The sequence below is a fragment of the Hyperolius riggenbachi genome, chromosome 10, assembly GCF_040937935.1.
Source record: "Hyperolius riggenbachi isolate aHypRig1 chromosome 10, aHypRig1.pri, whole genome shotgun sequence".
Classification (NCBI taxonomy): Eukaryota; Metazoa; Chordata; class Amphibia; order Anura; family Hyperoliidae; genus Hyperolius; species Hyperolius riggenbachi.
In genome coordinates, this window is record NC_090655.1 from 72,548,201 (window position 1) to 72,561,254 (window position 13,054).

Below are 13,054 nucleotides of genomic sequence, written 5' to 3' on the forward strand. Positions count from 1 at the left end.
GCCCTGGTACCCGAAATTGCTCCGACTCCAACTCTGACTCTACTCTCTGACTCATATAGCCGAGTTTGTCATGGGCGCCTAAGGCGGCACCCGGAGGAAGAGTATAGGGTTATGGCTGGGGGGGGGGGGGGGGGGTTAAAGGACACCCAAAGTGGAAATAAACAATTTTATCTATCCTTCTCCTAAAAATGACTTTTTAATATATTCCACAGTTGTATTTTATATTTAAATCTACTTTTTAAGCTTTTACAGTTGTATTGTTTGTGCTCAATGACTCATTCATTAAAGTATGCCAGAGCTACAATCTATGAACTATTGACCCTGTTTATCTCTTTCCTGCTCTCACAAGCCATTTTGTGCTCGGAAAGTGTGTTATAGTTTCAATGTCTTATCAGTGAGGGTTACACTGTAGTCTGACCTAGTCCTGACTCAGACAGGAACTGCCACTTACATACCTGATGTTTAACTCTTTCAGGCAGAGAAAGAAAAAAGGAACACAGCATAGTTATTTGTGTGCTAGGCACTGTACATACATGTCAATCTCATCATGTCACATGTCACCTCGGGGATCCTTTTGAGGTTAGGTGCCCACCTACAGTTAGCTGTGGGATGGAACAAGCTTTGTGAGAGACACACCTTGGTGGGTGTGTCTCAATGTATAAAGGTGTGAGCAGATGTCTGTATAGTTGGGCTATGAAAAAGCACATTGTCGTCCGAAACATGTTAGCCTTTTTATCCTGTCATGTTGTTACTGAATAAAATCATTTAGATGTCACCCGTCTGAGAGTGCGGATATTGCTTTCCCTCTTAAGTTCTGATTTTTGATTCCAGCACTTTGGAACGGGGTTAGAGAGTGTAGCAGTTGTTATTCTATCCTGCCTATTGTTCACCTTACATGGAAACGGAAATCTTTAAACATACTGTCAAAACACTCCTTTTCAGACAAGCTTTGCTATAGGTAGTATTGGAGGCTCACTGCCTTATCTGCATATCCCATTGTCTCCTCCCCTGGTGTCTCCACCCCACTACTCTACATTTTAAAATCAAACACAATACCATAAAATAGTGCTCACAAAAATCATATATACCAATATACATAGGAAATGTGGTACTGAACATGTACACCAGTCTATTACAAGTGGAGCGCTCCCTGCTTTGGTGATAAGCTGAGAGAAATCGGATGGGAAATGGGTTAAAGCGTTCAAAGTTCAGTCTCTTCACAGTACACAGCTTGCACTTGAATGTAGGGGAGTGAATAAACAACCCCCCTCGTGGAAAAACTCACTGGATAAACTGGCCAAACGGGCCCGTCACCATGTTAGGGGTATTGGCCACCCCTCAGCCACCGTGGAAAAGTCAGCGGGGCTCTTGAAAATCCAGGCGGTCACCTCCAAAGAATAACGCTTGACATAGCGTAATGGTGCAGGGATAGATATCCCACGTTTATTGGCAAAAAATATATAAAATAGAACGTCCAGTACACGCGGGCATGCAAGTGTGGGGAGGCACGCGGGTCTGAAGTTGCGTGACAGCCGCTGGACAGTCTGCTTTAGCCCTTACCCCAATAGTAGCGCCGCTAAGTGTAGTAGTATCGTGTGCCGACAGTCACCAAGTCCGGTGATGTCACACATAGCGCCACTCCGTAGCTCCGCCCAATGCGTTTCGTTACTATGGTGACTCATCAGGGGCTACATTGTAAGCTCACAAGGGCAGGCACCTCCTTCTAGTGTTTCTTAGTCTGCTGTCATTTATCATATGAACATGTAACAGTACTGGTGATGTCTCAAATGACACATCAACTATGCAAGTATCTGTACTTGTATGGCTGGATGTCCTGATTGTACAGAGTTGAGAGAATGATCCAATCTTTTTCATCCTTTTTTACCAAATCTGTGTGGTATAAGGGTAAATTGAGTGCATATATTGAATGGATAATTTAGGTAGTCCCTTATATTACATAGGAATGATAAGATTGGAGAAAAAACACTGGATCATTAGTGGCCACCATAGGGCAAGCATGCAGCTAATGTTGTCATGTTTGTGACCGAAACATCTCATCTGTATACTTGTTCAGAGTCTGTGGCTAAAAAATATTAGAGACAGAAGATCAGCAGGACTGCCAGGCAACTGGTATTGTTTAAAATTAAATGTCACTCTCCATATCACTCTCAAATTTCCTTTAAAAAGAAATAAATAGGACAGCCTCCATGTCTCTCTCAGGTCAGTTGTCCTTTAATTAAAAGATTAGACCTGCTCTACATGGTGCTCTATATAGATCCTTAACTGGTTACCTGTAAGAGAATCAGTTATGTAATTGAAAGTTTGTCTTTTTTAATTTAATAGGTGTTACAAATGACTCCATTTCCTTTAATAGTAGCAGCAGTCAAAAGACAAGAAAACTGTTGTGAGCTTTATTGTAGAGAGCTCGCTTTTAGAATTATTTACTGATTTCTTCTTTTGATTAGAAAAAAAATCAGAGGGCACAGGAAACTAAATTAAGCCTATTGGTTGGGTTGTTATGGGATTTGTTGATTTCATACCATAGCGACACAAAAGCAGCTTTACTGGTAAGCCACGGCTTATGTGGATTTCAGTGTAATATTTAAAAAAGATCTCCTGTTTTGCTTAATTAACATCTGCAGCCTTGTTAACGAGCAAGATTTTTGTTTTAATGGTTAACCCTTGTCAGCCTTGAGAAGAATACTGTAATCTGCTTTTACTTGGAGACTTCAGCGTTCCACGCACCCTTTACCAGACACGCGTGTAAATAAATTATTTAGTACATTTATTTGCATGTTAATTTGTTTTGGGCAGTGACTGGCTGGTTGCAATGGTGTTCTGGATTTGGATTGTCTTATAAGCCAACGGACTTCATACATACTACTTCTATAGACCATGCTGATGTCTTTTATCCTGTTGATGTTGCTTTAGTATTTTCACATTTTTAATTTGTCTGATTTTGATGTCATTTTAGATCGCCAGCCTTGTTCAGCAATGGCAGCGTCTAATACTCAGACGGCGAGCGCAGCAGGACTGAGTAAGGAATTGGTGGAGCTGCAACATCTGATTCAGTTTCCAGAGGAGATCGCAAGCATCCTAACCGATCAGGAGCAGGAGATTTACCGCAAAGTCTTGCCCATTGACTACCTTTGTTTCCTGACCAGAGATTTTGGGAATACAGAATGCGACGCCAACTTTCCGGACATAAAGACATCACTGTCTGTATCTCTACTGAGGCTAAAAACTGGAGAACATAACCCTGTGGAAGAGCTAGTGGCAAGATTTAATGAGGTAAGTTGGATAATCTGCTGCCTTCAGAAACTCCGGTTTAATTTGCACTTAGACTAAATTATAATTCCCTTTGAATTGAAGAGCTGCTGCCACCAGAAAGCAGTTGTAGAGTCATTTTTTTTCAGCAATCTTTTACCTTGAACAGTTTTTCTTGACTAATTAAAAGACAAAAAGGTTGAAGAAAAGTAAAGCGAATCGAGGGATGAAAAAGTAAAACAAGAGGAGATAAATCAGAAGTGATGTTTTGCATAAAAGGCACTTAAAACATCTAAAGTTCCATGGTTGAATGATTTGTATACGTGAAGGCAAATTTCCTGTTATAAGCTTCATATTCATGAGTATCCAGAATTTTATTTGCTTTGGTTTTTCTTGCACATGGCATTGTTCTTAGCATAGTGCGTAGCATGTTTTAAATACAATAACTCATTGATATAGATTAACTAAAAAAGTTAAAGTACCCTCCAAACCCAGCATAAGTACCCCAGGGGTACACTTAGACCTGTTGAGAACCTGATCAGACTCTAGTTTTGGAATAAACTGAATAATATTGGGTATTGTGTTGTAAAGAGCACAGTCTAAGGTTAGGGGCATATTCTAATTAAAATATTGATGTCAATTCAGAAAAGCCATACACTGTTTCATAAAGGAGTCAGTAGGGCAACTGAAGATGTAGATGATAGATAAAAAATATTCTTGATAATCACTATAGTTCTGAGGATTTTAGAAATCTGTACACACAGTGGTGGAAGATAGAGTATTTACTTGCCGGTGGATCAGTTACCAGGATTGTGAAGCACTTTTTGAACAGTTGATATTTACATAGCGCTGGTACTTTGCATTTTTTTTGGAATCCTATGGTGGCCCCTAGCATCATTTTGTTAATGTGGTATTGTCAGATGATAACTAGTAGTGCCTGTTGACTAACTGTATGGCTAGTGTTTTAAGGTCAATATTTTACGGTGGATTAAGTGTGGTTACAATGTCCTAAAGGAAACTCTTTTCACTAATGCAGTATAGTTGGATTACTGATTTTAGACATGTCTGAAAATTGGTGTGTCATTATTAAGATTAAGAAATTAAGCCTGATACACACATCCAATTTAGATTGGCCAATGAATGGCCAATTTTACCACCTCCATGTAGTAGGAGAGCTTACTTATACAATCTGTTCATAGTGTTCAAAGTCTGTTTGCCGTCATACTACATGAAGCTGATAAAATTGGCCAATCAAAATTTGATGTGTGTACGAATCCTAAAGGTGAACACTAATGATCCAATCTTTTTCATCCAATTTTACCAAATCTATGTAGTATAAATGAGGCCAAACACCATACAATTTTCATGCAATCTGGCTGTACCATCAATCACCAAGTGCGGTTATACTACATGGATGTTGGTAAGATTGTATAAAAATTGTACAGTCAGATTGCATGAAAATTATATGGTGTGTAGTCACCTTAAAGTGAACATCCAGACTAAAAATCTACTCAGCAGAACTGAAAAGGCCTGGTGTTTATTTAACAGTTTCACAGCATCAGAACTTTGTTTTTCTTACCAAAGCATCATTTTTAGCTGCATTTTTATCTAAGCTCCACCCATCAAAGAAAAAAAGTCCGGGCTTTTTTTCCCTGATGCTGTGCAGAGCATGATGGGATTTCCTATGTTGTTGTTCACGTTGCCTAGCAACTGGGAGAGGTGCTCAGGACACAGGACAGTTGGAACTGTGTCTCATGCTCCCTGTCACCTCCTTTCAACCAAAAAGATGGTTGCCATCATGAAATCAAACATTTGCCTGTTCTTTTAAAACAGTGTGGGTAAGAGATTATATTACCTATCTATTTTAATTAACTTAACTAATGTAACTTAATGACAGTATGTTTGTTTAGGCTGGAGTTCCTCTTTAAGGGTAATTTGGTTGACCATATTGAATGGATAATTTAGGCAGTTACCTTATATTACATAGAAATGGTAAGATTGGATGAAAAAGATTGGATCATTAGTGGCATCTTAAGTCCCAACTCCTCTCTCCCCTGAGTTTGCTGCTAAAATCTCTGCAGGGATGATGAGCATGGTAGAGACACAATGTACAATGAGGGATGGGAAGAGAACACTTTAGAAGCAATGTCAGTATTCTTGAACCAGTTTTTAAAATTGGGATTATGTACACACTGCAGCTTGTTTACTCTTGGTATAAGCATAGAGTCACAGATTGTAATCTACAGGAAGTGATATGTTTATATTTTAAAATGACAATTAAATCTGTAAAAGGGTTGCAGTCTTGTGCCACCTAATAGACTAGGGGTAGGGAACCTATGGCTCGAGAGCCAGATGTGGCTCTTTTGATGTAGCATCTGGCTCTCGACAAATCAGTAGGGGTGGATTCACTGCTGAAGCAGCGCAGCTTAGTGTGGGTAAAATTTTAAGAGTAGGCACGCTAATGCTGTAGCATTCACTACTAACTTATTTGCGCTCCCCTCAAAACTAACGACAGCTGTAATTGTCCCGCCCTGGACCCAGTCAGGTCCAGTGACTTTGTAGGACGAGATCTCTGTTCTTTGGCTGAAAAAACTGCTGCTCCGTTCTCCCCGTGGCTGCGTAACGCACAGCAGAGCTGGTGACAAAGCTTGATTGTGTGCGCCCTGTCAGCAGCCAATCTCAGCCCTTACATCCTGCGGGAGTCCAATAGGGCGGCTTGGGGGAGTGGCTTTGCCTGAACTACTATACACTGGCTGGTGGTAGGTGGGCGTCACGTGACATGACTCATGTGGCGGAAATGGGGAACCTTTCGAAGACTGGATGGCAGGGCTTTGATGACTGAGAGGTAGCGAGAAGCAACAATTAGATAGCTTCAGTATACCGAAGATAAGCTGATTACCAGTTACTGCTGAATGTTTCTCAGCCTATGTCCAGCTGATTGATTTATTGCCCATTCTGTCACTAGTCCACATGTGTAACGGCTCCTTCCCTTCTCATCATATTCTTTCGCTTGCTCTCTATTGCTGTCCTTTTTAGTTAATCTCTTCCTCATTTTGTTTCCTCTCTGTTTTAATCTCCCATCTTGTGCTCTCCATCTCTCTCTCTCTCTCTCTCTCTTGTCTTTCCTTCCTCTCTCCCCTTTCCTCTTTCTCTCTTGTAGAGGAGCTCACAATCTAATACCTACTATAGTTTAATGTACTTCCATATTATTAATATGTATTTATATAGCACTGACATCTTCTGCAGCACTTTACAGATTACATCATGTCACTGACTGTCCTCAGAGGAGCTCACAATCTAATCCTACCATAGTCATAGTCTAATGTCCTACCATATTATTATGTATTTATATAGCACTGACATCTTCTGCAGCACTTTACAGAGTTCATAGTCATGTCACTGACTGTCCACAGAGGAGCTCACAATCTAATCCTACCATAGTCATAGTGTAATGTCCTACTATATTATTACGTATTTATATAGCACGGGTATCTTCTGAGACTCATAACAGACATGTCACTGACTGTCCTCAGTGCAGCTCACAATTGGTGATATATTTTGTGCTTGAAGGAAAGAGGGGGGCGCTTTGCTCAATGCTGGCCTGGGGCGTTAAAAAGTACAAATCCTGCCCTGAGTCTGTCTGCCTCAGTCAGGGACTTTACCAGAGCTGACAGCAGGAGAACAGATGGACACCGAGTAAATGGACATACTACAGGGGGCTGGAAGAGGCCCCAGGTTAGTATTAAAACTTTGTTGTGATTGTTTCAGGAACACTGTCAGAAACACCTGATCTGCTTGGTTGTTCATCGTCAATAGATAAAAGTATTAGAAACAGAGGTTTTAGCAGGACAACCAGGCAATCTGCAGTTTTTAAAAGGAAATATATATGTCATCCTCCATTTCCCTTTCAGTTCAAGTGTCCTTTAAGTCATTGGCCCAGAATGAGCATGCAAATCACATGCTTTGACTATGGTTAAATGCTTTTCTAATAACAGACTGTTTAATTTCGGAAAGGTGTTTGGTCCAGTTTCAGTAACTGCAGAAAAAGCGTTGTTGGTTATTTCCCCCTTTATTTTAAAGCAAACCTGAACTGATGAGATTAACAACTGTATCTATAGTCCTAATCCTAAATACAACTGTCCTGGAATCCCGTCGTTAGTGATGATCGTAATCTGCTGTTTACGATTACCTTAGATGTTACATAATTTCCCACAATCACAGCCGTACGTAATTATGATTTGGATATTCAATTGATTTTGTGTAATCCATTCATAAATTTGCTTAATTCCACTACATTTTGAGTAATTTTGTGCAAACTGTAGCAGTTACTAGCAAAGCCACATACATGTTATTGTCACCAAAATTGATACATGTGTTAAAGGGAACCTAAACTGAGAAGGATATGGATTTTTCCTTTTAAAATAATACCAGTTGCCTGAATCGCCTGCTGATCCTGTGTCTCTAATACTTTTAGCCACAGCCCCTGAACAAGCATGCAGATCAGGTGCTCTGACTGAAGTCAGACTGGATTAGCTGCATGCTTGTTTCAGGGTGTGATTCAGCCACTATTGCAGTCACAAAGATCAGCTGGACTGCCAGGCAACTGGTATTGTTTACAGGAAATATCCATATCACTCTGTTAGGGTTCCCTTTAAGGGAGATACTGGGAATACATTAAAAAAATACTTTTTTTCAGAAAGAACCTGTTGTTTTTGAGAAAAGTCATTTTAAAAATGCAAAGGATAAATGGTTTTTCAGCTGTCGGTTTTTTCTTTGCACTTCCAAAGATGATTATCTCAAAAACTAAAAGGTCCTTTTGAAAAAACAAAATTTTTGCCTGCTTCCCCTTAACACACGTAGCAATTTTGGTGACAATGGCATGTATTGGAAGCTTTGCTAATAACTGCTAAATTTGACATGAAATAACGTGAAAATTATGTGAACTTGCAAAATTACAGTTCCTGATTATGTTTACACACAGAATTAACTACGATTATTACCTAAAATTTCCCCTTTTCGATTTTGCATTGTCATTGCAAATTACATTGCTGAATTATGATTATGCTGCAAAATTCTTGCTCATCACTACCCATAGTCTTAAAAAAAATCTTAGTTTGGACTACCTCGGGGTAAATGATAAAGTTACTTCGGCTCTTGTATGGACACAGTTGTAAGTATTGAACGTCTTTTTTGACAATTTAAGTAATTTAGACTCAGACTGTTATATAGAGTGAGGCAGATCATTTTAGCGGGCACTCTTCCCTGCACTGTGCCTGACCTGGGCGCCACCATACAAATAATGTTATGGCTATGGCCGTGCAGGTGCATAATTCGGGTGCCAGCGCTAGCCAGACCTAAATGACTTCTCCCTCCGAGTTGCTATGATTCGGATGGGGAAGAGTAATCATTTCCATCCGAAATTTGAGTGGCAGCAGGGTGAGCAGTCATTCGGCTCACCCTGCGCCAAAGTGACCGGGCGGCGAAACTCCATGTGCGCCATTTAGAGCTCTAGAGTGTTAACCCTTACACTGAGAAAAAAAAGTAACATAGCCTAGTTCTATATAGGATTGGGACTGTACATACAAGTTCATCTTTTCATGTCATATGTCACTTCAGGCTCCCTTTAGGTTTGCTATATATACTGTATTTTTTGGACTAAAGACTCACTTTTCTCCCCTAAAAGTGGGGAAAAAAGTCACCGTGTCGTATAGTCCAAATGCAAGGAATTCCTGACTTGTGAACGCCTGCCAATACAAACCTCCAACCCGCAGCAATGTCGGGAACTCCCTGTACTGTGCCCATGCAAAGGAGGACACGGGGCACAAAGGAGCATAGAGGAGAACACCAGGGGGACACAAAGGGGCATAGAGGCTGACACATAGGGGACAGAGGAGGACACAGGGGAGACATAAGAGGGCATGAGATACAAAGTCAGGCATAATCCACAAGATGCCCCTTCACCATGAATGCACCAGGTTTAGTGAATATGTTATGGCCAAAACCAGAAATCGGCCAAAGTGGGAATTGGCCGGCCTTTTTTAGAACTGGCCGATTTGACGTCGGCCAAAATCCAAAATGCTGGAAATATCTGACATTTTACTGCCAGTTTGCAAAATTGCCAAAGTCAGTCGGCCAAAGTCCAAAATGCACAAATCTCAGAACATCCCGGGTCCTGTGCGGCAGCATGAAAGGCACTCAAGCTTCCTCTCTGCTCCGAAAGATACGCACTAACACAATAACCTTTCAATAACATTTCTTTGTTACAGCTGGTACAAATCCTGCAATAATTCTGCAGTTTGTCTACTTCCTACTTCCATGGAAGTAGGACATATTGTTAACATCCTGTGTTTACATATTAGCTGCTCTGCCATGGCAGAGGAGATTCCTGAGCTGAGTCAGATGAAAGAGCAAATCACAACTTCTGATTTGTCACACATGAGGGTGAATTAGACAGCTAAACTCTCTAAATACATACAGGATGCATATCTCTGTTTTCCTTCTGTCCTGTGCAAGAGTTCAGGTCCACTTTAATTGGGGGGCAGGTAACTTTGAGCAGCAGAAGAGGGAAGATAGAGAAGCATTTAGGCAGCTCAGGGTCCTTTCAAGCCTCATGGGACGTGGCTGCTGGCACAGCAGGGACAGCACGGACGCATTGTGCGGGCCCGTCACACACACCAATCCCCCCTACTTCACTAACTTGTCGTTGGAGGAGAAAAGCAGCCAGCAGCATATAGGCAGGTCAGGGTCCTTGCACGCAGACAGCGCGGACACTGACAGTGCAGACCTGAAGCGGAGAACTGAGCGGGGGACAGCGGAAATGGAGAACTGAGCGGGGGACAGCGGAAATGGAGAACTGAGCGGGGGACAGCGGAAATGAAGCGGAGAACTGAGCGGGGGACAGCGGAAATGAAGCGGAGAACTGAGCGGGGGACAGCGGAAATGAAGCGGAGAACTGAGCGGGGGACAGTGGAAATGAAGCGGAGAACTGAGCGGGGGACAGCGGAAATGAAGCGGAGAACTGAGCGGGGGACAGTGGAAATGAAGCTGAGAACTGAGCGGGGGACAGCGGAAATGAAGCGGAGAACTGAGCGGGGGACAGTGGAAATGAAGCGGAGAACTGAGCGGGGGACAGTGGAAATGAAGCGGAGAGCTGAGCGGGGGACAGCGGAAATGAAGCGGAGAACTGAGCGGGGGACAGTGGAAATGAAGCGGAGAGCTGAGCGGGGGACAGCGGAAATGAAGCGGAGAACTGAGCTGAGGACAGCGGAAATGGAGAACTGAGCGGGGGACAGCAGGAATGAAGCTGAGAACTGAGTGGGGTCAGCGAGAATGAACACCGCGGGACACCAGCGGGACACTTGCAGAGAGGTGGGCTTCGGGACTTGCCCGGCCGCATTTAGTTACAACGCGTTCTGGCCGTCCAAAGTCGAAATTGAGGAGCGTTTTGCATATTGACCACATGAGGCGCCCGCTTCACATTCTGACAAGTGGCCAGACTTTGGGTTCTGGAAGTAACATATATTTTTTCCTCTGGCTTTTGCGCTCTAAACCTAGGTGCGTCTTATAGTCCTAAAAATACGGTTGTCTCTGAAATTAGATTTTAGTTTGTGCAATACTTGTTTATAAAGATATTAAAATTAAACATCACCAGCTGCAAAGAGCCAGCCCCTTTTTCCCTTGAAGAGTACCTTGCCACCTCCGCAGCCTGTGTTTAGTGTCTGTGAAGACAAGCTGTCAGCGTCGATCCGTTTACCCTGGAAGTTTAAATTCGTAGGTGTTGTTAAGGATGTTTCAGATTTCTGCTGTATAATTCTCTCTGGGTACCTGAAACGCGATTGAAAGGATGTGATTATATTTTTTTTTAGCTTGTTAGCTTCCTCCGTGATGGGCAGCCAGTTAAATTGGCGCTGACAAGTCGATAATGATTTTTGGCCATCATGCGGTGAGGAAACATGCTGTTGAAAGAACAGCTTTCGTATGTAGGCAGCAGGAGGGCATCTCCTGGGTACAGTGCTGTATACGTTTCTGTGTGTGGTCTTCACCAAGCACCCAGCAGTTAGAGCTGTGCATAATTTGGTTACATTGCAGAGATGAGAACAGATGTGTGCCATCTGTGTGTATGGTGTCTGCTGGTGAAGCATAAACTCATGACCTCATTATATGGAACATTTACACAGTGTATTACTGCTGCCATTGGATAACTACATTACAGTAGGTTTGGTAGCTATCGACTTCTCTATGATAAGAGTAAGTTTAAAGGACCATTATTGCGAAAATAGTAAAATTTAAAGTACATGTAAACATATACAAATAAAAAGTACATTTTTCCCTGAGTAAAATGAGCCATAAATTACTTTTCTCCTATGTTGCTGTGACTTACAGTAAGTAGTCGAAATCTTACAGAACCGATAGGTTTTAGACCAGCTTATCTCCTCATGAGGGATTCTCGGTTTTTACTTTATTTTTAAAAGTACTTAGTGAATGGCACTTGCTCCATCCAACTGACCCCCCCCCCCCCCATAAGTGTGCGGCCAGCATCTTGGTATACATCTTTTTCAGGTAGTGTCTTTGTAAAGTATAAAGGCCATGCTGAGAATCCCCTATGGAGAGATGGACTATCCCAAAACCTGTTGATTCTGTCTTTCTACCATCTACTGTAAGCGACAATTACATAGGAGAAAAGTAATTTATGGCTCATTTTGCTTTGGAAGAAACATACTTCTTATTTGTATGTGTTTACATTTATTTTAAATGTTGCACTTTTTCGCAATAGTGGTCCTTTAAGAAAATGTGTGTTGATATACCTCATGTATGTAATAGGGCAACAAATAGGCATGCATGGTTTACCTATGCAGGCAAGACTTGTGACTCGACCATGCCCCCTACCTTAAAGAGAACCCGAGGTGGGTTTGAAGAATGTTATCTGCATACAGAGGCTGGATCTGCCTATACAGCCCAGCCTCTGTTGCTATCCCAAACCCCTCTAAGATCCCCCTGCACTGTGCAATCCCTCATAAATCACAGCCACGCTGCTGACAAACAGCTTGTCAGAGCTGGCTGTGTTTATCTCTATAGTGTCAGTCTGCTGCTCTCCCCGCCTCTTGCAGAACTCCGGTCCCCGCCTGCATCCCTTCCCTCCCTGCTGATTGGAGGGAAGGGATGGGGGCAGGGACCGGAGCTATGCAGGAGGCGGGGGAGCAGCCGAAACTGACACTACAGATGTAAACACAGCCTCACAGCACGGCTGTGATTTATGAAGTATTGCAGAGTGCAGGGGGACCTTAGTGGGGTTTGGGATAGCAACAGAGGCTGGGCTGTATAGGCAGATCCAGCCTCTGTATGCAGATAAAATTCTTTAAACACACCTCGGGTTCTCTTTAAGACTATCTCATGCTGCACAGTAGCACAGTAGATAGTGCTCTCGCCTTGCAGCTCTGGGATTCCCAGTAAAAATTTGGGCAAGGGGGGAACTATCTGCGCGGAGTTTGTACATCCTACCCCATGTTTGTAGGAAATAACCAGAGAAGGTCGGCACTCCCAGTGTTATATTTAATAGTTGCTGATAAAAGCCAACATTTTGGCACTCACTTTTCCCTTCATCAGGGCATCAGAGGCCTATCCAACAATATCATACACTCACTAGCAAACGATGCTGCTGCATAAGGCTTTAGTACTCAGCAGCAGCCTGAGTGCGCACATTGCTGTTGACCGGTTATGCCCTGATGAGGGGACATGCGAGTTCCGAAACATTAGCCTTTATCTGCAACAATTAGACATTACACTGCGA

General features: G+C 42.4%; 1 protein-coding gene across 1 annotated transcript in view; it reads left to right on the top strand.

Annotated features, from left to right (window-relative positions):
• Positions 1–13,054, top strand: part of PLCE1 (phospholipase C epsilon 1) — a 465,913-nt gene that overhangs the window by 251,341 nt on the left and 201,518 nt on the right. Inside the window, 1 exon segment of the mRNA XM_068255587.1 lies at positions 2,975–3,291. Coding sequence (XP_068111688.1) covers positions 2,975–3,291 — 317 coding nt within the window.